Here is a 26678-nt window from a genome sequence, read left to right as displayed (position 1 = left end):
CATTCCCAAGTTCAAAATGTTGACGTTACAACAGCTTTTACCTCTGCTGGGCAAAGATCACTGGATGGTAACTTTAGATCTCAAGGAGGCTTACCTTCATGTGCCTATCAGACTAAGTTGCAGGAAGTATCTGCGTTTTCGAGCTGGGACTTCTCACTATCAGTTCTCTGCATTGCCCTTTGGCTTATCTACTGCGCCCAGAGTATTCACAAAGGTTCTGGCTCCAGTGATAGCTTACTTCAGGCTAAAAGGAATACAAATCTATCCTTACTTGGACGACTGCCTGATTCTGGCTCAAGAAAAGGAAGATCTTTTACAGCATTTGGCATATGTGATAGCAGTGCTAAGATGCCTAGGGTATTCTGTGAACGAAATAAAGTCCAGTCTAGTACCCTCTCAAGACATGTGCTTTCTGGGTGTGAGACTGAATACAGCAACCCAGATGGCCTTTTTAACCCCGGACAAACAAAAGAATCTTTCCATTTACTTCCATCAACTATCACTTCAGTCCGGGCTGACTGCAAGGACAGTCCTTCAAGCCTTAGGGTTCATGGCATCTTGTATTCTGGTGCTTCCCAATGCCAAACTGCATATGAGGAAGCTGCAATGGTATCTCAAAAATGTATGGACACAGCACTGCCAGGATTTGGACACTGTCATTCAAATAATACCTTGCATTCAAAAGGAATTTTTGTGGTGGGCTCAGGAATGTCACCTAAACAAGGGACTCTCTGTGACCCGGCCAGAGGCGAGTCAGATTCTAACGACAGATGCCTCAGACATAGCTTGGGGAGCTCATCTGAATGGAAAGTGGATACAAGACAAGTGGCCTGCCAGACTACAGCATCTACATATCAACATGAAGGAGATGTTAGCAGTCCAGTTTGCATTAATGGCTTTCAAGGAGTTACTTCTTCCAGGGCAGGTGTTGATTCTAACAGACAACACAACTGTCATGTGGTACATCAACAAACAAGGGGGAACGCATTCTTACCCGTTATGCAGGCAAGCAATGATTTTATGGGAGACTGCGCTCAGCTTGCAACTAACTCTTCAGGCAAGGTTTCTGCCTGGAGCACAGAACTCCTTAGCAGATGTGTTAAGCAGACAAATCATGGATCCCCACGAGTGGAAACTGGATCTTCATGTATTTCGGAAATTGACAGTGACATGGGGAACTCCAGACATAGATCTGTTCGCTTCTCCACTAAACCACCAGCTGCCAAAGTTTTGCACAAAAGGTTTCATCACACAGCTTGGAAAGTGGATGCTCTTTCTTTCAGTTGGAAAAATCTTCATGTGTATGCCTTTCCACCTCTGCCTCTTCTCCCAAAGGTGCTCCTAAAGGTCAGACAAGACAAGCCAAGGATGATTTTAATAGCTCCAGATTGGCCTCGGCAACACTGGTACCCATTACTGAGGAGTCTGGTAAGGAAGCCTCCATGGCCTTTACCTTTGATTCCGCACCTGTTGTCTCAGAGGGACGGTCATCTACTCAATGTCAAGCTTCACTCTCTTCATCTAACAGCCTGGCATATTCTGTTTTGAAACACAGCAGGTCTCGGCTTCCTCAACAAGTTTTAAATGTGATTATGGAAGCCAGAAGACCTAGTACAAGGAAAGTGTACGCAGAAAAATGGAAGAGATTTTTATTTTGGAGTGCAGCAAAGAATTTGGAGATTTCTGAGCCTAATTTGAGTGTGGCTCTTCAATATCTTACTGAGTTATTGGACAAAGGTTTGTCTTTCTCTTCCATTAAGATTCATGCTGCAGCAATTTCAGCTCACTATGATTGTGACCCACCATTGTTTTCGCATCCTTTGTTCAAGCAATTTCTTAGAGGGGCAAAGAATATAAGACCCCCACGTAGAGCTCCTACTCCTGCTTGGGATCTCAATTTTGTGTTGGAGAAACTTACTCTACAACCTTTTGAGCCTGCGGCTACTGCTGAATTGAAATACTTGTCATGGAAGACTGCTTTTTTGTTGGCCATTACTTCTGCAAGAAGGGTTTCTGAATTGCAGGCCCTTATGGCGGTTGAGCCTTTTTTGATTTTCCATAAGGATAGGGTATCATTACGTACTAATCCTTCCTTTATGCCTAAGGTGGTTTCTAGTGTGGCTTTAAACCAAACTATTCATTTGCCTACTTTCTATGCAGATCCCCAAAATAAGGGGAAAAGATTTTGCACACTTTAGATGTACACAGGCAGTTGCGTTATTATTTAAGCAGGACTAAGGATTTTAGGCAGTCTCAGCAGTTGTTTGTTTCTTTTGCTTTGAGTTCTCAGGGCAAGCCTGTGTCAAAACAAACTATTTCTAAGTGGATTGGGTTTTGCATTGCATTTTGTTATTCCCATCATGGCAAGGAGATTCCAGCTGGGATTAGGCCTCATTCCACTAGGGCTACTGCCACTTCAACAGCATTTCTAAGGGGTGGCAACTAAGGATATTTTGGAGGCAGCTACTTGGAGTTCAGTGCATACTTTCTCTAAGCATTACCACCTTCCTCTCTACTCTAAATCTAGGGCTGGTTTTGCCACAGCTATTTTGCAAGGCATGTTGACAGCTCCTGCTTCTTTATGATTTGCCAGCCTCCCTTACCTCTGCTTTGGGATTCTACCCAAGTGTTAGGACTGCAGCAATGTGGAATGAAGAACATAGTACAGTTTTGTACCTACCATAAATGTAGATGTTCGAGGATCCACATTGCTGCAGTCCAATTTACCCTCCCTCCTTCCCCTCTGTGTTTAGGGGTGGTTGTGTGGGTGAGGTTATACTCTTGTAATTTTGTATATATTGTACATATTTTTGGTGCAGGGGTGTTTGGTGTTTTTGGTTTTGGCCTTATCTTTTTAGGGTCTTCTGACATCTGGGGCAAGAAAAGACTGAGGATATGACGTCGGTCATGCGCATTTGTACCCTGACGTCAGACTAATGCGCCTTGACCGACGTCAGCCATATACTTTGGTATTCGGGCTGACTGGGACAGCGGACTACCCAAGTGTTAGGACTGCAGCAATGTGGATCCTCGAACATCTACATTTATGGTAGGTACAAAACTGTACTTTTTGGTTTTTTGTTTTTGGTCGTTGGTAACGAAGATCTGATAAATACAATGTTCTGATCCAATGACTACTATCTAGATAGTGCTGCTGCTACTACTACTACTACTATGTGCAGAAAATTGTGTGTGTTAGTAGAAGATTCTACCCTGCTATCCCCACTCCTGCAAACTGGGTCACCACTGAGCGAGTTATAATGAGTGACAACCCAGCTAGCCCATCACTGGCTTTGAAAGAGGGATTATTTACTGTTTGTCATTTCTGTGTTGATGGGGCTATTCCCTTAAAGGGCTAGTATTTGTATGTTGTGTGACTCTGAGCAAAATCACTTAATCAGACAGAGCTAGTAAACAATTTGTTTTTTTTATTTTTGTTAAACTTTTTTATTTTTGTTATCAACTGCTGTTGAGAATTAAATGGAGCCAGACATTTATTGTTATAGTTAGTACTTTACAGTTCTCTGGTAACAAAATACCTGCTGCTGGATTACCTACCACTTCCATCTCCATTTGTTAGATTTATTACACTGTTGTATAAAATTTTTAAATCTTTATTTCCTAGACATTTATGTTTGCATTTAACATCACTGCATTTTTTACTTGGTTATAAACATTTGTTGTAATGAATTTTTTACTTATTAAATTATAACTTTTTTTGTTTCTTCCTCGTAGCACCAAGATTAGAACCAAACTGCTTTTTTACAGTAACATTCTTAAGCTGTTTCCTTGAAAAAGAGTTTGAGCCAATAGGAACTTTGCTTTGGCTTCTGGAAGGTGAAGGCAGGTGTAAGTTGGGGTGGGATCATTGCTGACAGCACATATATCTTGATGAATTCATTTTCCAACAGTAGATGTCCTGTTACTTGAGGATCTACTGTTAATGTTGTGTGACTCTTGTATAGATGTACCTCTTCATATGTACCCCATTGCTACAGTATTCCTTTAAGAAAAATTAGGCAGTGCTGGCAATGCCTTATGAATGGTTGGAATGGCTTTTCTGTTTTATTTATTTTATTTATTTATTTATTACATTTGTTAACCGGGAAAGTCCGACTGGGACAGGAGCCTGTTTTCAGCAGAGGCCCGGGGAGAAAAGCTCCACAACAGTACAGAAAAGCATTTGTAAATCAGGCATGTCAAGAATACATTGATGTTTAATAGTAACTGGAAGGGTCAGACTTGGTTGAAGAGTGCTGTGCTGTTACATTAACCGAGAAGGTTAGCCGAATCATACAGACTTGTACACGCTGAAGTTCTGTGCACTCAGAAGTGCTGATGATAATAAGTCCAAAATTTCATATCAACTCTGTAGAGCATATTAAACAATTCTGCACCAGGGTATGGAGATGATAAATTAGATCTGCTTCATTCATTACAGATTCGAATAAGGAGTTCCAGATCATTTAAAGTGACTCTGCTGGAAAATAAAGAAAAACTGAAGGAAATGGAGCAGTTTAGTTTTTGGAACCTGATTACCACCTTAATGAAGGACAAGTTGAATGATACTTCTGTCACAGTGGACTTGTTTTCTAATGAAACCTGCTTCATGGTTGAACCTGTTGAAAAAGGCGTTCCTTACTCAGTCAGCACAGTACGATGTAAGTTTCTTAAGCAAAGATGTTCAGTTGCATGTTATGATAACCATGGGTATTTTTATTCAAAGGTTCTGTGTACAAAATGGTTTGCATTTTTATGATGTTTTAACTTCCCAAACCTCCAAGGTAATCATTTACTTGCAGGCATATTTGCTTCTTTCTGTAAGAGTGCTGATTGTATTAATTGTCCAACACAACAAGAGTTTTAACACCACAATGGTGACAAACTCAGTTTAAGACTGCAGGTAAACAAGTACATTTCATGACTGAGTTTGCTTGCTGCAGCAAAGATATAAATGTATTTTGTGAACAAAATGAGGACAAGTAAGAAAAGAATACATAGAGGTAGTATATTTCTGCACTGGTAATGTTTTATTGAGTGAATAACAGCTGTCACTTTCATGAGGTTCTCTGAAAGCTGCGTGTTTTGGCTCAGAATGGCAACATGATGAGGCAGTGGAATTCCAGCATACAACTTATTAACAGTTCTCCCTTTCAAACGCAGACATATAGGATGATCCTTGCATAACAAATGTAACATATTTCCTTGCTTAAGTGTTGGGAGGGACATTTTATACCTGAAACAGAGCAATGTTGCAGTAAACTCTCAGTTAACCGGCGCCCATGGGGATTGGGTAGATGCCAGATAATTGTAGTTTCTGGTTGCTTGAGAGTGACTATTAAAAATAGGCCTGACTAATACTGTACCCTATACTATTTGTATGGTTTGACTTGTTCTCAGGTTGGGAAGAGAGAGAATTTATTGCTATCTTCCTTTTCAAAACTCTAAAAACGTAAGGTATGTTTCTGTGTGTGTGTGTGTGTGTGTGTGTGTGTGTGTGTGTGTGTGTGTGTGTGTGTGTGTGTGTGTGTGTGTGTGTGTGTGTGGGACAAAGTGCAACACATGAAAATTGCACTGTAGTTCTTCGATTTTTTTTTACTGGTTGCTTGAGTTCTGGTTAACTGAGAGTTTACTGTATTACAATTACATTTACAAAATGCTGTGAAGAATTGAATAGATTGTTTTGTTGAATACTGAAAGTCACCAGTGTTGTGAGGTAGCCAGTGGTGGCTGGTGACGTCAAAGCAAGTGGCGGAGGGGGCTGCAAGAAGCAACTGAACCTGTGGGACTAATTGGAAAGGGGTATAGCTCTGTTATGGCAGGTCAATGACCATTACTACAGTCAAACAGATGGACTCGTTCACTTTCATCCATAGATTGCCTCAGTACTTAACACTTTATGGTTACTTTATTGACTATAAACACCACTGATGAACAATTGCAAAAAAACAAGACCAGCCCTAGGTGAAATGAATTTAAACAGCCCCCACTTCTCCTCCTCAGTGTCTTTCCCCTGTTTTCCCCCAGCCATCATCCAGATGGGTTACTTTTTTGTTTTTAACTTTTTTCTCTACCCTTTTAACTCATCTTAACTTGCAAAGACTGCATTATAGGAAGCGTGGAGGAAGTAACTGAGCAAAGCCAGGGGTCTAGCAACTCCCAGAGTTTTAGAGTTCTACATGTTCTGAGGTGCATCTTACAGCTTATGAGCTTATTTCAACCTTTGGATCCAGTGGTGGCTTGAGCAAAAATCATGAATAAGGAAAGAAATTCAGTTTTATTTTTTTTTTCTTTCAAGTAAATTGAAGTTGTGCCTAAAGCTAAATGCTCAAAGGTAACTAAACAATAGTCCCCAGTAAACTGAGAGGTCAGGTGCTTGCAAGGATCTGTAATCCTGACTGAGAATATTGTCTGCCTTCTTACCCCTGCAGAAAAAGATAGGTACCTTTCATGTACTTCTCTGGCAATAGTTTTGAATGAAAATAAAAGCACAAATGGCCACAGCCATATATGATTACTAATAAAATGATGTTATAAAGCTGAGGGTATGGAGAAGGAAACTAGTACACTTGGATAAAGCCTACACAAAGTCAGTGGCTTTGTGTAGACTACCACACAAATGGGAGCATAGCCAAAAACTCAACCAGAGCACCATGCACTGTGAAATGTCAGCTGTAATCAATGCACCACCATGCCAATGATAGGTTACCATTGCACTTAACCTTCCCAGACTACCACAGACAGTCACTTATTGTTTAGAATGTTATTTGTAATGGAAAGTGAAAACATATGTATGGCCAGCTTGATGATAATTTTAGGTACGCTGCAGTGCCCCCCCCCCCCCCCAACAGAAATTTTATAACAGATCCACCCCATATCCCTCAATTACTTCTCAGAACTTTGAGATAAAATGAATGAATGCATACATAAATAGTGGCTACACAAGAATATATCTTTCACTGATATCAAAATACACACACACAGGCACATGTATACCTCTCAACCTCTTGGCTCAAGAATAAAGTAGAAAGCTAAAAAATAATGGACGAAAAAAGGACCAAAATCAGAGACAGCAGTGAGCTGGCAGAGATAAGTTGCCAGAATAAGCTTTGCATTAAGCATACTTTTATGAACGCTATTAAGTCTGAAACTTGCATGCCTGTCTTTATTTACAGATGTTATTGATTTGCAATAAAATTAACAAATGTTATAAGGAACAGGCAAATATATGAAGGCAAGTGGGGAGATTCTGCAAAAATCATAAACAGCTGAGAGTAGCTGTGACCCCACAAGTATATACATGTATTATACGTACATCTTTGTCTCTCTCTCTGTTACTCATTCACTCACTCTGTCTCTCACACTGCAGCCCTTCAGTCACTGCCGATGTATGAAAAATAGACTTTACAAGGAACATAATAAAATGTGAGGCAGATGCAGATTTATTCTGCAAAATCAGGTACAGCTGAGAGTATTTCACCCCACACACACACACACACACACACACACACACACATATATATATATATATATATATATATATATATATATATATATACACACACACACACACACACTTAAAAATGCACACGCTTAAAAAAATTAAAAATAAAAAAAATAAATAAAAATTTCTTACATTCTTAACAGGTGTCATGCAAAATGATTGTAAAAAAGTATATCTGTGTACATAGTATTTGCTTAAATAAATAAAGCTTGCTCGTGTTTCTGGAACATTCAGTGCTGTCTGTCTTCTGTTTCAGTCAGGCTGACTTAGGTGATGGCAATCTAAGTCGATAGAAACGCCTCTTTGCTGCATCTTGCAGCTGCCTGGAGCAGCCCCTTTTTTTAAGGAACGTTTCTGTCGTCGTCTTCGTTACATTATCCCTGTTTAAAATGCAAATGGTGCCAGGCTGTTTTCAAAACAGACTTGAGCAAATTAAGACCTTTAATTTTCCAGCACTGCAAATCGTATGTGATCAAAACTCTGCGTGTGTACGTTAGCAGGAGTTCTGTGCTCTCACAATGACATAAATAAAAGGTAAAGTGGCATTAAACAATAAAATTGTGTATTTTTTTTCATATTCCACTATTTGGTGGGGGCTGCATCCCAGTAGCCAGTAATACGAGCTGCCCCTGGAGGTAGCACTACTTGTAATGCAGTCTTTAACTTTGCCAGCTTTTCAGTATTTTTGTCTGTTTATTGTGTAACATCTTATTTTGGTGGTGTCTGTTAGAAAAGATCCTAAGAATAGGATATATTTACATGTCTTTCCATATTACTGTTGAAGTATTCTTCACATAAGGGATTTTATGCCAAGGATGGCCCAATGTTCGTCCAGTATACCAAAGCCATTGGATCTTATAGACACTATACATCACACGTGTTCCTTGTGCAAGACATAAGGCATAAAGGTGACATACAGATGCAAACACTCTGAACTTCTTTGCCACCAGTTCAAACTCCATTATCGAACATTGGTCTGAATGCCCTTCTGTTGTGCTGGTTATCAAGCCAATTTCACATAAGTGCCCCATTGGGGTTTCTTTTATTTTTCTGTTTTTGTATGGTATTGTGTTCTTGTCATCCAGAAAGGGAAAATCTCAGTGTTGGAAGCAGATTTCCCATAAAGCCCATCATGACCAGTGTCTTTTTTACTTGGGTGCTTCCCCTGACCATACATTATGCTCTGTCTGCCAGGCGTTTGGCCCAAGACCCTGTGTAGTTGTAGTCTCCTCCTTGTCCATATATCTTGAGAATCAGTGACTTAATCTGTTGTCTCAGGGTGTTATGGCAGAATCTTCCCGTCCCTAGAGCCAGATGTCTGCCAACAAGAAGGTCAAAAAAGTTAGGCCTGATTTGACTGCTGTCCAGCCTCCTTGGACATCTCTCTAGAGGCTAGTGAAAGCCCCAAAGACCATCCAGTACTTGCTTCGGATTCTTCTGCCATGACTCTGTCACAGGCTGGCATGGATCCAAATTCTTGCTATGTCCTCAGAGGCTTTTCCAACTTCTGCACCTGATGTTGAGGGGGAACCTCAGCTGATAATATTGAAGGGACCAACGGGGATTCCTCAGATTTTAGTAGTCTGTTCAAAGTTCTGTCCCTTTGAGGGTATTTCGGGTGGACATCTGCAGAAGTAGTAGCAGAAAATGAAGCATATCTGTCCTGTTGTTAAAGATCCCAAGTGTGACTGGCAGGATTTTACTCAGTTTATTTAATGCTTTAACAGCCTTGAAGCCTCTTCAATGGATGTCTGTCCCTGCTCCCCCTTGGTCTTCAACTCCTAATAAGAGCCTATTGAATTGGATTCCTCAGATGAGGACCTGGATTCTGAAGAAGAATCCTTGGTGTATGCTTCCCAAATTCTTTTACCCGTCTGGACTACAGTTCAGAGGAAGAAGATTATTCGAGTCCAGACTACCCCTTGGAAGAATTATCCTTTTGGGATTCTATTGCCCACATGATGGACTATTTTAAATGGAGCTGTTCCCAGGTCTCTGACATTCAAAAGAGGTACTGTGAGCTCCTACAAATGGAGTCTCCCAAACCATCAACTGTCCCTTCTGCTCTGATTGCAATTTTGGACACCTTTTCTGCATCCTGTGTAACTCCTGATTCTCAGCCACCTGCTCCAAAGAAACCTGATAGGTTCTACAAAGTGTCTGAGGACTGCATGTTTCTGTGTAAGAGTCTTTCTGCTGATCCTTCAGTGGTATCAATTTCTTCTGACAAACCTGAGTTGCTGTCTTTCTGCTAAGGATAGTCGGGTCATGGAAAGGTTGGGCAAGAAAGTTTATACTTCTCCCACCCTGTCTTATAGGGCCATTAATTACCAGACTGATATGACCCAGGTATGTTTTGGCCCTCGTTTCCCAGGTATCTAAGGTGGTGTCGGACTCCCCTGTGATGGGAAGGCTTCTGCTTTTTCCCTGCTGAGGTCCACTTCTCTGGTTACCCATCACTCAAATCCCAGCTATGATGTAGCTGATACTTCTTCCAGGGCTGCTGCTTTTAGTTCAGTGATGAAGCATTATTCCTGGCTTCATCTTCAGGCTTTACCTGATGATATTAAGGCTAAGCTTTTAGATGCACCTCCAGGCAACAAAAGAGTTTTTCGGACAGCTGCTGCTGCTGACTTCAAATCCCTCCAGAATAAAGGTAAGGTGTTGCAGGAATTTAAATGCATTTTTGTCTCCCTTTTTCCCAAATTCCAGAGGAATTATCCTTCTAAGTCTACCTTTGTTTGTAGACAGACTCGCCCCCTCCTAAAGGTAAGAAGGGTTCTAGGGGTTCCTTCTGCCAAATCTACTCAGACTCCTCCTTCCCAGAAACCTTTTCAGGACAAGCCTTTGTTCTATTTGATGTTTGGCCATTTCTTCCCCTCAGCTAGGTCCCGTTGTTTCTCTGCCTGTCTTTATCTCTTCCAGATTGGCATCATATCACCTCAGATTCTTGGAAGCTGTTGATTATCCATCAGGGATATTTCATGGTTTGGAATTCCTTCTTCCCTTTTCAGAAGTTCCTTAAACTCGTTGAGAACAGCTTCCTGTTCTGCAATTCCTTTTGGATCAGGGTACCATTCAGCTCATTCCAACCACCCAGGTGGGGAAGGGGTTTTACTCCAGAATGTTTTTGGTTCTTTAGGAGGAGGGTACATGAAGACTAATTTTGGATCTTTTTCAGCACCTTTCTCAAGAGTCATCTTTCTTGGGATGCTGTCACTTCAGACCTTATTTCCTCCTCTTCTTTTTCTTCCCTGGGCCTTTATGACTTCTCTAGTTCTCAAGGATGCATACTTTCACATCTCCATTCACCCTCTGTTCAAGAAATATTTTACATTTCTCTGTTTCTGCTTTGCCCTTTGTACTTCCCCAATGATATTCACCAAATGCCTTGCTCTTGTCATTGCTTTTTGCAGGCTTCAAGGTATACAGACTTTTCCCTGCCTAGACAATCTAGTTTTTCAAGCTCCTTCTCCCAGCAGTGTATTGCAGGACCTCCAGTTTGCCATTTATCTGTTACACAGTCTGGGGCTTACCTTAAACCTCCAGAAATCAGTCCTGACTGCTTCTCAGGATCATGTTTTCCTCAGATGTAAGCTTCAGACTGTTCCCATGCTGGCATCTCTTCCTGCCCCCAAGTTTCTGTCCTCAACAACTTTTTTGCATTCTCTTTTTCTGATGTCCTCTATTATGGCTAGGGAAATTTCTCGATGTTCTGGGATTTATGGCCTCCACCTTTCCCATGCTCCCTCTTGCCAGGCTCCACATGAGGAAGTTTCAGAGGTACTTCAAATTGGCGCGACTCCATCATTTCCACTTTCTGAACTTCATTGTTCTTTTTTTCCTTGTCTGAAACTCGAGCTTCAGTGATAGATTCATCAACTGTCAATCCAGGGGTTCCCTTTCAGGCGCTGATACATTCTCAGGAGCTCTTTACGGATGCCTCAGATGTGAGCTGGGGGGCTTCTTGTGACCCCTTAAAAGTCCAAGGTCTCTGGCGTTCTTATCAGAGGTTGGATCATATCACCATAAAAGAGATGAGGGTTCTGCTTTTAGCTCTGCAAGCTTTTCATTCCCTCTTTCATCCTGGGCCCCCTCAAAGTCTTCAAGGATAATACCACAGTGATGGGATCTGTCAACATGCAGGAGGACAAGAGGTCCTGTCTCTTTTGCAGAGTAGATTTTCAGGTCTGGGATCTAGCTGTCCAGTATCAAGTGGCTCTTCAGGTGGTTTACATTCATTTAGAGCACAATCTCCTGTTAGACTCTTTGAGCAGGCCCAGAACACAAACTCATGAATGGATGCTTTACAGATGTGTTCCTGGACATTGCCCATTGGTAGGGTACTCCTCAGGTAGATAGACAACTTCCTCTGTTCTGTTCCAGAGTTCCAAGTCCCATGACTTGGAAAGTGGAACCTGTGTCTTTTCCATAGGAGGGAATATTTGTGTTCACTCTACCACCCTTTCCTCTGTTACCTCAAGTTCTGCACAAGGACAGACAGGACTCTCCCAAAATCTTGCTGGTGACTCCCTTTTGGCCCAGACAGCATTGGTTCCCCTTTCATTCTCACTTGGTCAGGGGCAGTCACCACAAGTTACCTCAGTGGGTGGATCTTCTTGCACAAGACAAGGGATCTCTTGTCTAGCCTCACCTGTCCACTCTTCAAATGATGCTGTAGGTGATCCACTTTAGGCACCTCTTTTCTGAGGACATGCCTCTGGTTCTACAGTAGGTCAGTTAACCCACTGCTAGAAAATCGTGCATGTCCGAATGGAAAAGATTTTTTTTGTCTGGTGCCTGTCTCACCATCAGGATCCCCCTAACTTTTGAGGTTCCTCTGGATCTCTCTCATTTCTGTGATCTGCTTCATGCTGGGTTGGTATATGCCTCAGTTAAAGCTCCTCTTTCTGCATTTTCTGCTCTTCTGCCCTTGAATCCTCCTAAGGCCTCTAGGTTTGAGGTCAAGCCATTTCTTAAAGGCAGTCTTCATATCAGACCTCTCGGGAAGTCTATTCCACTTTCTTGGGACTTTGATTTTGTACTTGAAAATTTGACCCAGGCCCCTTTTGAGCCTGCTTCTTCAACTTCCTTGCAATGTTGTACTTGGAAGACTGTTATTATTTTGGCTGGTGTCTTTTTGTACTAATCCCACTTTTCTGCCCAAGTTGGTCAATGAGTTGTCCCTTAATCTGTCTCCTCATCTTCCTTCCTTTTTTCCTTCTCTGCAGTCTGCCAGTGAGAAGGTTCATGACACCTTGGATATGCATAGACAGCTCCGATATTATTTATATAAAACTGAAGTTATTTGGAAATATTTGCAGCTTTTTGTTTCTTTTCATCCCAAGACTTTGGGTTTGGCTGTTTCTAAGCAAACCATCTCCACCTGGATTTCCAAGGCCATTTCCTATTGTTCTTTTTATAGCAAATGTCTTTCCTGTTATGTAAAGGCACATTCTCTATTAAGGCGGTTGCCTCCTTTGGTACTTTTTTCAAAGGGTTTGGATACCAATTCCATTCTTGAGACTGCTACTTGGTCCTTTTCTCATACTTTCACTAAACATTATAAGTTGAATGCTATTTCCAGGGCCAGGGAAGGCTTTGTCCAGGTTATTCTGCATGGGTTTGTAGAAGGCTCTTCTGTGCCTTCCTCCTCTCAAGCTTCCTGTTAAGCTGTTGCACTCCCCTGCCTTATGTGAAGAATATTGCAAGTGTGCTAAGGAAGGGCATAGTACAGTTGTGGAAAATATTACCATAACAGTATCTGTCCTCCTCTTCACCATTGCAGTATTCGGTCCTTCCCTCCTATGCCGCTGTCCTATGTCTTACCCTGTATTTTTGTTGAACTTCTGGCTGAGAGGTCCTTCTTCCTTTTTTTCATTCTGGATGTTTTCCTTTGTCCCTGAGGGTATTCTGGCCCTCCTAGGGCTTTTTCAGTTCTGAGTGGTTGTGTCTTTGTCACCTTTATACCCTGTCCCTTGCATATACTTGTGACATATGGTGCCTATCAAACCTAAAGGCTTTGGTATACTGGACGGATGTTGGGCTGTCATTTGCAGATCATCTATTAAGCGAAGAAAATTTCAACTGTGAAGAGAAGGACATCTACTGTTACTGTAAGATTTTGCACAACTGTATTTTCTGTACTCTAAATTTCCACTTTGCTAGCAGTCACTTGTCATATGTATAATGATCAGTCCCTTTTGTTTTATTCCAACAGAGGAAGACACACCATATAAGAAAAAATTATTCCTTTTCTATACTTCAACTTTGAACTTCATTTTCTATGTAGCATATTAACTGCAACAGATGCACACATCCCTACTGGCATTTATTTTTGTCTTTGACCAAGTCATGTATAATTGTAATTAAGGACTAAAGTTTTACTTTTGACATGTATCATTATAATGCCTCACAGTTTGGGAGATTCTCTGTATTGATTCTCAGTGGGGGTGCCTTCTGCATGTGCTCCCTGTGTTTGCGTTGGTTTTCTCTGAGTTCTCCAGTTTCCTTTTTCCTTCCACCTTACAAAGGCATGTAGTAGGTGGATTAGACGCACACAGTTGTCCGTAGAGAAAGAGTGTGTGTATGTGTGTCACACAGAAGAATGACCATGACAGAGCTATGCTCCTTGCGGTGTGAAAAATGGCTCTAGTTTATGGTCACTAGTGATGTGATACTCTAACCACATACACAAAATGTGAAAAAAGAGGTTGATAACGGTCAATTGTAACACCATGCTGCTTTGGAATCTCCTTCTAGAGCAAAAACTGCTGAAGAAAGCAGATGGGAGAATCCTTGCCTGAAGAAGACAGCTGTATTAGGGACAGCAAGGAAGGGCATGGTAAGCTTAATATTGAGAACATCTTAACCGTTCAAAGCAATCAAGAGTAAACTGTTGAGAGGCAAAAAAAAAAAAGTTAGATATAATGATGTCTTTTCTGTCCATTCCTCAACATATGGGTCTTTGGATCAGAGTCTGATCCAACTTCAACTGCTTACAAGCTTTGGGTCCGGTACTCGGGTTTTTCCACCCTACCCATTATCCCCACATATAGAACGAGTGTCCTTAGAGCTCATTTGCTGCCATTAGCATAGGATGGGTATATGGGTGCTCAGGTGTTTTTGTTTCATAGATAAATGAATTTGTTTTATTAATCACTCTTCCTTTCTACTCTACTTATTCTTGTATATTGTCATTCTTATTCCTGGTCCTTTCCTCCCCTTTTTTCTCTATCTCGCGCCCTTTATGGGGGACACCTCTTAACTGAGTACCTTCTTTTTATTTTTATCTATTTAGTTGTATTTTTCAAAAAAAAAATCTTCCCAATGTTTGTTATTTCAGCCTTTCTTTTCTAATATGGCAGAAAATCCTTTGGGTTTTAAAAAGTGTGTATCATGTTCTCACAAGATACCAAACTCTGATGTGCATGACAAGTGCATATAATGTTTAGGCCCATCACACTTGGACATTACCTGCTCCATCTTTGAAGTCTTTGGCCAACAGGCCATTACTGAACAAAGGACAAACTTATTTTGAAGGGGTTGCTTCCGTCTTCCACAGGGGATACCCCTCCTTCTGTGTCAGGGAAATACAATGCATCTTCCTTTCCATTTTCAACTAAGAAACCAGCTGACAAACCTAAAGAAAAACAAAAGGAAGCTGATAAAGATAAAGACAAGAACAAGGAAAAACCTAACACCTTGAGAGAGATCCCTAGATTAGTCCAGATCCAGTTGGGGGTCCTCCCAGCTCTGACCACAATGTGATCTGGGGGAATAGCCTTTTCCTCTCATTTTCTTGTGGCTCATTCTCTAATCTGATCTTATGGATCTGGAGTCCTCAGATCCAACTTTCACCTGGGGCTGGTCTACTTCAGAACCCCACTGGTGCTTTCTTCTTAGAGTCAGAGTTCTCTGAGGTTGGCTCCAACCATGTTGGACCCATCTGAATCTCTGAGTTGAATGGTAGGCATTAACTGTAAAAAGGCAGGGTCAGATCTGAGTTCTTCGGATCCATTCCTCCCTCTTGGTGCCGCGGCATTTGACAGTTTGGCCCAGGCATCCGCCTCTGATCCGAAGCTGGATGGCTTCCCAGGTTGAACCCTGCTTGGGAGTTTCGGATCCTAGGGCAAGGCTGCCAGGATCAGTGTTGAGCTCTGCATTCAGGCTTTGAAAAGAATGCTGTCTCAACCTAGAGAGAAGACAGTCTCCTCAATCAGATCCATTCCTCCCCCCTACAGACTTCTTGGGGTCTGGAACCTACTCTTCTTGTCCCGTTGGGACAGCCAGTGACCAGAAGCCTTGAACAGGTTCTCATAGAAGAGACAAGATTATGTCAGATTCTGAGTCCTCTCTTGAGCAGCCCACATAGGAGATATACAAGAAGCACAAGTGCAACAGGAGGCACTTGGATTCCCCTGATAAATCCTTTACCACAGACACTGACTGAATAAATTTTCCCCTGATCCCCCTTTGAGGATGACCTCATTTGGAGAAATCCTAGAACTTATTAGACAAAAGGGGGACTAGTCTTCCCAGACATCTTCCCCAGAAGAGTCAGTCTTCCTTGAGGCTTGTGGTTCTGGCCCATCTACTTCTTGGGTAGTTCTGCCTGCTGATAAGATGGTCAAACTTATCTCTCAGTGGGCATGGCAGGAGCAGGACACAGCAGAACCTGTTCCCAAAAAAAATGACAAGTTCCTTGTTGCTCCTAAAGACCATCACCATTGGAGCAAGGGTATTTATGTAGATTCTATGATGGTGGTGGTGGCCACAAAGAAGAAACAAGTGGAGGACAGTTCCTTTGTCCACCCACCAAACAAGAAGTCTTGTGCATTGGATGGATTTAGGAGACATGTTTATGCCTCATCCACATTTTTGTTGAGAGCTTTGAACTATTTGGCATGTCGCACATTTCCAGATGGATTTGACAAAGGAGATCTCCAAATCTCTGCCAGTTACTTTGTCTAGGGATCAAAGGAAGTTCATTGATTCACAGTCGGTTACCCTCCAGTCTTTGACTAATGTTTGTATGTGCTTTATCTACATTGCCATGGACGATACGTTTAGAGCAGCCGACACAGGCATGTCCATTAGGAGACCTGCCTGGATACTGCTATGTGATTTTGTGGACCTTTCCTTCATCAACATTCTTTGGTCCCAAAGTAAAAAAGAGAATCTCTAGAATTGCTAAAGAGATGGTAAATCCCTATCTGCTGTAAGTATCAATTTCTCCAGTTCTCAGAGGACCTTCTTTATGAACCAGAAAGGAGATAAAAGAATTTGGTTTAGCAAATCCCAAGGATATTCACCTGAGACTTCTGGAGAAAGTCACAAAGGGGGGAACTCTTATAATGGACATTGCCCCAGAGGCAGAGGTGGCTGTGCAAAATAAAGGTTTCAGAGGACCATTTTCCCAACTTGAGGCAGTCAAGGGAATTACTGACAGCTGCATCCAACAACCTGGGCATCCATCATTCAGGACGTATGTGTGCTTAGGATCATTACTAGAGACCATCTCATTCCATTACACACACCACCTCTTTTTCCAAAAAGACTTTCCAGTGTTCCACCCTCGCAAAGGATAGCAGCTGCTTCAGAATTAAATATGCTTCTAAGCAATCAAGTCATCCAAGAAGTCCCACCAGACCAGACATCCATTCATTCTGCCCTCTTCCCAAGCCATGGTGACCATTGATGCTTCCCACGTGGAGTCGGGTGGGGCATCACCTGAAGAAAATAGTCCAAGGCACGTGGTCTCAATCAGGCCAGTCTGCACATCAATGTATTGGAGATGAAAGCATTTCTTCTGGAGTTCCAGGCCTTTCTGGGCATTCTACCCTTGGATGTGATATCTATTTGGACAGATAACAGGACAGTTGTTTGGCTCATCAACAAACAGGAAAGCAGATTTTACCCATTATATTGAGCGGCCATGAGAGTGTGGAATGAGCATGATCTTTTCACAGCTTTCTTCTACCAATGCACTATCTGGGGAGATCCAGTGTGTGACAGGTTGAGCAGGTCTTATCTTACTCCCACACAAGTGGTCCCTCAATCCAGTACTCACGGAGTGGATTTTCAGCCATTGGGTTGATCTTGCTGCAATCTCTTCACCTCTCCCCACAACACAGTGCAGCAAATTCCTCACTTTAATCCCTTAGGAGGGGGAGTCACCAAGATATGCTGTCAATCAGAATTGCCCCCTGGTCTCCTTTATGCCTTTTCTCCATTGCCTTTGATACCAAAGTTCTTGCAGGAAGCATTGTCAAAGAAGGCCACAGTTATCCGTCATAGCCATTTAACGTCCTTGACAAGTGTGGTTTCCCTTCCTTTAGCCTCCTCTTCTACATTCTCCTTATGTGATGTGCTCAGACCCAGATCCACTTTCACCTGTCAGGGTTGCCTCACCTGGATATTCAGTGCCACAACTTAACAGCATGTTTTCTGAAATTCCAGTGGTGGTTAGATAGCCCATGTTCTCTTCCTTAGTGGTACATATTCTTTCTTCTTTCCAGAAACCTTCAATGTGTAAGGTTTACAAAAGTAAATGGGCAAAGGTTTTCTTCTGGACAGTTGAAAACAGTCTTGATCTTTTTCTGGCTCCTCTTCCAGCAGTTTGAATTTCTTGCTCATCTTTTTCAAATTGAAGCAAGCTACTCCACCATCAAGGTACAGTTAGCAGCAATATTGTCCTTTCACATTGTAGAAAATCACATGCCCAAAGCATCTCTTAGACTATCTAATCCATTCTTTTGAGAAAATGTTCTGTTCCTTCCCAACTCAGAGATCCAGTTCCTCCATGGAGTATTACAGTTTTGCTGCAAGCATTGACTGTCCCTTTTTTGAGCCTGCTGCTAAAAATGACCTAAAGTTTTTGTCATGGAAAACTTTATTCTTGCTGGCTGACTTCTGCTAGGAGAATTTCTGAGCTTCATGCCTTGGCTTTGAAATCTGATTTGGTGTTCCACAAAAATGATGTATGCCTTAGAACCAACCCTTCCTTCCTTCCTTCCTTTCTTCCAAAGGTGGCTTCTAAATCTTCTATTACTAGTCCGTTAGTCTTCTGGTATTCTTCCCAAAGTTTTCAAACAAGGGTGAATATGTTACACTTGCTTAGATGGTCACTGTCAGTTATGTTTACTTCAGACAAAACCCTTCAGAAAATCTGATCATTTATTTGTTTCCCTCTACTAAGTTGGGTAAAGGAGTATCCAAAGTCATTCTTTCCTGTTGCTTATCTGAGTGTATATTTTATTTTTAGCAAGAAAGAGTCTTGTCCCTGCCTACAATTCCAAAAGCCCATTATGTTAGATCTGTAGCTTTCTGTTGCGGCCTTCTTTTCTAGCATACCACTGGATAACATCTAGGCTGCGGGTACCTGGTCCATGGTACGTACCTTCATTTTCCATTACAAACTACAAGCAACATACGATCCAGATCAAGAGCTTCCTTTGGTTCAGCTGTGCTCCAGAATATCCTTCTGTAGAACCACCCAAGTATTACAGTAGCTGGGGACTTTGTCCCATATTTTGCGGAATGGACGGAAAAGACAGCATCATAGGTTCATAGGTAGGTACTAGGCTATCTGCCAGAAGGCATGTATAATAGCCGGAATGTGTTGGCTTTCGCCACGCCCTTAGATTAGTTCCCTGTGCCTCTGTCCAGCAGAGCCATTGAAGTGATCCCTGGGGTAAACTTAGTTTCCCATCCACTCGTCAAGGTTTCTCTTGAAGAGGGTTAGCGAAGAGCTCTGCCTAAAGTAGATTGGAGTCTTGTTTCACAGCATGGGAAGTCTTTAGGACAGGAATCTATCCATCCAGCATGTCCTATTTATTGTTGTGGTGAGGTTTAGATCCCTGGAGCATATGGCTCGAGGGGATATGGTTTTCTTTAGGTGGATCATGTCCATCAATTCTGGGTTGGACATGGCCTTATATGTCAGGCAGAGAGAGATCACCTCTTGAGTAGGCGGTATGCAACCTAGTACAGCTGGAGGTTCTTCAGTCGAGCTGCATAGGGCATCTGCTTGAGCCAGTGATCCTCTTGGTGAGGTACTTCTGTGGTCTTTCCAGTTGTTGCAGGTGTCTTGTAAGGTACATCCCAAATTGGGCATTGTCCTTTATGATGGGTCTGATGAGTGATGCGTAGAGGGGCCCAATGACCTCTTTTGATCTGGATGCAAACCCTTTTGTGATTAGGTGGGCCACATAGAAGGATTTTCTAACCACTTTGGCAATGTGATTCTCAAAGGAGAGGTTACTATCTACTTGGGTCCCTAGATGCCTTATTACGTCTTCCATATTTGGGGGGCTACCACCTATGTGATAGTTTGTGGGTACTTTGTTTTTTCCAAAGGGGATGACTATGCACTTTTTGGCATTTCGCTTAAGGCCATGGTTTTGACACCAGGTATCTGTCTCAGTGAGACCCTTTTGGAAGATGTCTCTGTCAGCCGGAGAGTCAGTTATAGCCATTAGTTTGCAGTCATCTGCGAACTTGGTCAGCCTGCCTGTACCTCTGAGAAGTATATGCCGAACAGGAGGGGTCCTAGGACTGAGCACTGGGGAACGCTACTTGTAACCGGTTTAGAATCAGACCTAGCTCCTGCAACTCTTACCATGTGGGTTCTGTCCATGAGCCAGTTGGCATCCCATCTTGTGACGTAGGGGTTTATGTTCAGGCTGGTGAGCTTTCTATAATACCTGAGTGGGGAATGGTGTCGAAGGCCTTTGCGAGGCCTAGGTAGGCTGTGTGGACCATCTTTCCTTCATCTATAGCCTTGGTAACTGTCTCAAAGAAGTCCACCAAATTTAGAAGGCATGATCTGCCCTTAACAAAGCCGAACTGGGTGGGGTCCAGTGTTTGGAGGTTCCCAATGTCTCTGTTAATGACATCCATGATGATGCGCAGACCATGCTAGTCAGGCTTATAGGGTGATAGTTCCCAGGGTCTGTTGTGGCTCCACCTTTTTGGAACGGAATAACCATTGCTGTGTGCCACTCTGTGGGCACATAGCCTGTGGAGAGGCTGAGTTTAAACAGTCTGTTTAGGTGAGAGGTTAGTTCATCTTTGAGCTCGTGTAGGGATGCAGCCTGGGACACCGTCCGGTCCCATTGATGCTGTGTTTTTGGCTTTGAAGAGAGGGCTGTTTTAACCTGAGTGCCTGTGATTTCAGGGGAACTACATTCTTCTGGTATAGTTATGGGTCCTTTTGGGGGTGAGAGGGGGGTGAAGTTTGCACTGAACCTGTCTGCCAGGATGTTGGCTATATCGATTGGTTCAGTGTATTTTGTGCTATTCTGCACAAACTCCGAGCAGATCTGAAAATTGCCACTTAGATTCTTGACATAGCTAAAGAATGCGTTGTGGTTCTCTTTGGAGTCCATGGCAATTTTTCTTTCAAAGCTAGCCTTGGATGATTTTATGAGAGAAAGTAGTTTCTTGCTGATACTGATCAGGGATGTCTTCCCTTCTTGGGATTTTACTCTTTTCTGTACTAGTTTCCTCCTTCTATTGTATAGCTTGTTTATGGCAGGGGTCCACCAGACTGGTTTCCTTTTCTTGGAAGAGAGGGTCTTTGTTTTGTTTGCGATAGCACGATCCATGCATTCTTGTAGGTGCCCGTAGAGTGCTTTAGTAAAAGATTTTGCAGCTTGAACAGCATTATCCTTTAGCATGGGGGCTTTGAAACTTCCCACCTCGGTTTTAAGTAACGTGAAGTTTGCTTTTGAAAAGTTTTTCACGGTGGTTTCTTTGACCGGATGTGTTGGCGGAATGTGGATATCCAGAGTGATTAGTTTATGGTCAGATCTAACCAACGAGGGGTTGACATCCGGTGTGGAACACCGGTAGCCCATGTTGGTGATGACCAGGTCCAATATGTTGTCACCTCTGGTGGGGGTGTTGACCAGTTGATCCAGGGCGTTTGAGTTTATAAATTCTAGGAAATGTTGGGCAAGGGAGTTTGTACTTGAGTAGTTCTCCCAGTTAATGTTTGGGTAATTGAAATCATCCAATAGCAGGGTGTTTGGTAGGACCTTTATCTTTCCCAGTGTTTCCAGGAATGTGGAGTGGGGGTCCTGGGACATGGTGGATGATCTGTAGCAAGCTATAAATTGAATAGCAGTTTTGCCCGTTGTTAGTTAAACGTGGATGATCTCTGAAGTGCTGTGTCACTAACCTGGAGGTGTGTGTATCCTTGATGAATATGGATACTCCCCGCTGTTTGTATTTCGGTCCGGGTTTTGTGGCCGAAATGTATGGTATGAGTTGTAGCCTACTAGTGCTGGGGTGCTCTCTGGCGCCTTAAACCAGGTTTCTGTTACTGCAAATATATCGATTTTTCTTCATACTGAGGAGTGCTTTGAGTGCGTGCGTTTTGAGGTTCAGACTTCTTGCATTGAGTAGCATTGCCCTCAGTTTTTTGTTACTTGTGCTATTTATGGCTGTGGGTTTGTTTTTTAAGCCTTGCCTAAAAAAGGCACTATGGGGGTGGGAAGAACCTTGGCCAGTATTTGAAAGCCTAAGGATGATAGGTGCAAGCCGTCTCTAGCGAAGCAGCTTGGCTTGTTGAGCATGTCATCCCAGGCTGACAGACACTGAATCCCCTTTGAATGACACCAGAAGCTTATCCAATTGTTGAAATTGATAATTTTTTCTCTATACCATGGTATCATTCTTGGTGAGGGCAGGATGCTACTTAGGGTCAGGGTCATACCGGCCTGGGCTACGTGATCAGAGAGCTCCTCCATGTCTCTTTTTATGTAGTCCAGGGAGGTACGGCTCAGGTCATTCACACCAACATGGACAATGACAGAGTCATATTTGTACTTGTTCTGAAGTGACCCGAGTGCTTGTGTTATGTGGTGGATCCTGGCACCCGACAGGCAGTTAACAGTAACCTTCTCCTTTTTCAGCCTAGCGAGTGGGACATCAGTTTGCCTGACTATAGAGTCACCTATTACTAGTGTGTTGGGTATGTTGTTTTGCCTTAAGGGCTGCGATTGCATGGCACTCTGGTTTTGTGAAGTGTGTGTTTCATGGTTTGTGTTGGGGGGTGGAGGTTGCTTGGATGTCTGTTTTGGAGGTCTCTGTTGCTTTTGCAGATTTTTATTTAGAGCCTCCGAGTATGTTTTCGTGTATTTGTGTGTTTTTTGCCGGTGCTGGTTTCATAAGTCTATGTGAGACTGGTGGTGTGATGCAAGTAATTTCCTTTTCCTCTTGACTGTCTGGTCCAGTCTTTGGTTGAGAGAGCTTAGTCTCCAGTTTGGCTGTATAATTGCATCTCTCGCATGTATTAGTGTTTAGTGGAAGGAGGAGAGGGTTGTCTGTGTACATGAGGCAATTGTAACATTGCCTCAAAATGCCCAGATTCACCAGTTGGACCGGAGAGTACACCTAAAACTGCCGTTTGGACATGCCTGGATAGGTACAGTGAACTATTTTACTGACTGGGTGGTAAGGTCGAATAGAGAGCCTTGTCATTCTCTACAGTATAGGGGGGTCTAGTGCTAAGGTCTATTAGTGCTTTCTATGAGTTTTGAGCAAGTGCTGGGATGAGAAGTGAATGGTTTGAGTGCTTAAGTTGAAAGTTAGTCTAGTTCTAAGGCAAAAATTGAAAAGTACATTTTGTGGAGCCGGGAATAGTTATACCCTAGCTAACCGGTGCTGCCCAGCACACGATCAGATATGAAAGTTAGATAGTTACCATAACTATAGATCTGTGTTGTCTGTTTCTGCCCTCTCTCAACTACATCCCCTTCACTCTTCCATTTTATTTATAGTACATGTTATCACTCCTGGATTGCTCTGGCTGACTTGGCCTTGGATCCTTAAGGTTGTTAATCAACATTATATGTTTATATATACATGTCAGCTTATTTTCTTATTACTTATTATGTTCTTGTTTTTATTTTTGCAGGCAAATTTGATCTGAGGTAGCTCATTCTATACACCTGAATTATGGGTAGGTGGAGGAACCTGAACACTGGATCCAAAGCTTGGAAGTGGCTGAAGTCGGATCCAAAGACCTATATGTTGAGGAAGGGTGGAAATAGGCAACACAGATCTATCATTTTGGTAAATAAATATCTTTTGTTTAATTTCTATGAAAAGCATAGGCAGGATTGCTGGATAGGTGGAAGCCATCCAGTCCTTTTGTACAGTTCATCAAGATATGGAAAGAGTCATTGTGGCAGCTTGTGGTCCTGGTACTGCAAGAATATTGCAAGCAAACATGGTCCAGAGTTTTTTTTGGGGGGGGTTGGTTATAACTTTTTCCATTTTCAGATCGAGCATGGCCCTACAGAATACTGTAGACCTCCGCCATTGATGCCATCCTTGCCAGTAGTGGATTCAGTTTTAATGATCTCACTTTTTTCCCAGCTTAGCAGTTGGCTTATTCTACACTCCATCATCACAAGTATCTATCTTTTCTGATGCTGCAGCTTGGAGTTTTATAGTTGCTAGCTTCTGGTTTTGTTCTAGTTTTAACTGACACAGTTTTATTCTTGTCCCAAGAATTCCTTGTCCATGGCTATGTGCTCTTGGAAGCAGATGGTTCATGTAGATGTACTGGAGAGGTGCCTAACCAAGGCATATTGGGACAGCAGAATTTAACACTGGATGTGGAAAGGAAGGACTATCGGTACAACAGTTTTTCATCCTCCTCCTTGCATTCATATTCCAAATAGGATAATACACAGTATTGTTATCCGAAGACTAGGATAAGCAGATGTCCATTTACCAGAACTTTACAAATTATTCCTTAGTGGGAGACATTTTTGAAATAGTGTAGTCTGCTGGAAGTTGATGGAAAAATACTTGGATTTCTCCCATTGGTATTAATGTTTGAATGGACACCTGGCAAACGGTACCCACCCCCTTTTTAATGGACCTTATGTCTGTCTCATTCTGTGTATCTTGGCATAAGGGGGTTGCATACTTCTGCAGGATACTGTGGCAGTCTGAGGACAGCAGTTAAGGTCACAGCGTCTTAAAACCAATCTACCACACAGACGTTTTAGCCATTGATTATCTTTTGAGAAATGATGGATTTTTCTTTTTTTTTTTTTTTTTTACAGAGAACCCCGACTTACCTAATCAGCTTGCTTTGGTTTCAAAATAAGCAGATTTGAGATTATCAAGTGCTTTTTAGACTTTCAGGACCTGGCAGAGGTGGATCTTTCCTAGGGACAATGTGAAAGGCTCCATTTTCCCACCAGAATACTTGTTGTGCCTAAAGTATATGCAAAGCATCTGACAGTGGCTCCACCATATGTTGCCATACCTGGCACTGGCTCTCCAGTTTTTCTGAGGATCTTGAAAGGAAGTTGATAAATGTTCCTTACAGGGTTGTACTTGAGCTTCTTGAAACAGCTTGTGCCCATTGAAAATGCTGATAAAATGCAGAGTAGAGTCAAATCTGTGTCGTGACAACTTACTTACTCCTACCCTGATGGGGCTACTTTGAGGAAAAGAATGGGAGTAAGGAGTTACTGGGCTGCCTGGTATCCTCTCAGCAGAGGCAACTACAGGTGGGATTGGATGAGGAAGGCAAGCCTCCTAGTTAGGAGATGGAGCAGAGCTGAATCCAGCAGCATTAGATATATGATGTCATATATGCTGGGGCTTCTTCCTAGGCCCTAATCCCCCTCCCCTTACTTACTTCCTCTTTGAGCAGCTGGATTGTGCAATAAGGAGTGGCCAGCTAAGGATGTGTCTACCTTAGGTGAACAACACAGTCCTCATATATGATCTGCCCAGCTTTTGTTTCAAGTCCTGATCTCTACCACTGCATAAAGAAATATCTGCCTGTACCAGAATGGCCCTTCCACCTCTAGGATAGGCATGCCTATCCTCCCTGCCAGCTCTGAGCTGACAAGTTGCTAAGTGAACTTTGGTTGCCTGGTTGTACTCGGGGCTTCATCCCTCTTGTACCATTGGGCTTGCTGACACCATTATTTTTGGAAGAGTTTTGCCCGCCTATATTCTCTTTTTGTTTCTTCTCACTCTGAGAGCACATAGTCTTAAGGAAGCAAGAGGATATTTTGTTTTGATGTAAAAAGAGGTATTCATGTGTTATCCGGTGATGTGGTCCTGGAAGTGAAGACATATGAGTTTGGGGATGCAGTCTCCTCTTAATGCAAGGATTGTATAGAGTGCTTGCCTCCCTGCAGAAACTTGTATTTTATTTCTGTTGTACAGTTGTGTGCCAGTGTTTATTTACCGTGAGTATGTACTAACTGCATAATGTAGGGTTAGCCCTCTTTTGATGGAGTATCTAAAAGTCTGCTCTGATTAAGAGAACAAACAGATACTCTTGGTCTGTCAGTACCCACTCATTAAGGAATATAGTTGCAGTTCTATTCTTTCTTTCTTTACATACCCACAATGTCATATTTTGTAATGGAGGCACCAGTGACATTTTACACTTGCAGTCCTTGTGGACATTGATTATCTTTTTTGATATTTTCCAATAATAAACGTCTACTTTAGTGATCAGTGTTATGCACATGAGATGTATCCCTTCCTGTCCAAAGACCGCTAAGGAGAAAGGAGAAATATGGAGTATTTTTCTCCACCTATGTCCCTGGTAGTAAATATCAACTATCCACATATAAACTGATAAACATAGGGTATACTGCCAGCAACAAATATGCCCAGAGATTTTGGCACATTGGAAATGCCAGTGCACTTGACCAAATTGTCTCCTACCCACCACAGCACATCTTGTCCTTGAATGTTTTCCACAGTTGTACCACCCTGGTTGTTACTTCCTCCTTAGACAAATCTGAACATCTTTCTTTGACCTTCTACGTAAAGTTTTGCTTTACAGCTCCTGATAACCTTCTACATTCAGGGGTTACTTCAGAATGAGTCTCTTACTATTTATTAATCTTATTGATAATCACAAAAGGCATATCACCCCAGCAAGCCTACTACTTTTAATTTTACTTCTTCCACGATAGAGGTATTAAAACTATCTGTACCAGTTAGATGTAAAATTAATGACGAGTTTAAAATTAAATGCATATGGTGGAACTGTCACATCAATAAACTGTGCAAGAAAAAGAAACTGCTCTTGGCCATCTCTGAAAGATGTCCACTTCTTCATTATAAAGGGTTTTAAGAATGGTAAGTACCTCAAACTTGCCATTAGGTTTCATAG

At 42.3% G+C, this 26678-nt stretch overlaps 1 protein-coding gene across 1 annotated transcript in view; it reads left to right on the top strand.

Annotated features, from left to right (window-relative positions):
* Positions 1 to 26678, top strand: part of NEMP1 (nuclear envelope integral membrane protein 1) — a 420672-nt gene that overhangs the window by 145124 nt on the left and 248870 nt on the right. Inside the window, exon 3 of the mRNA XM_044083655.1 lies at positions 4442 to 4661. Within this exon, the coding sequence (XP_043939590.1) occupies positions 4442 to 4661 (220 nt within the window). The remainder of the gene's footprint in view (positions 1 to 4441; positions 4662 to 26678) is intronic.

This window comes from Protopterus annectens, chromosome 9.part0 (genome assembly GCF_019279795.1).
Source record: "Protopterus annectens isolate FY-2018-M chromosome 9.part0, PAN1.0, whole genome shotgun sequence".
In the NCBI taxonomy this organism is placed as follows: Eukaryota; Metazoa; Chordata; order Ceratodontiformes; family Protopteridae; genus Protopterus; species Protopterus annectens.
This window is presented reverse-complemented; position numbering and strand designations above follow the sequence as displayed.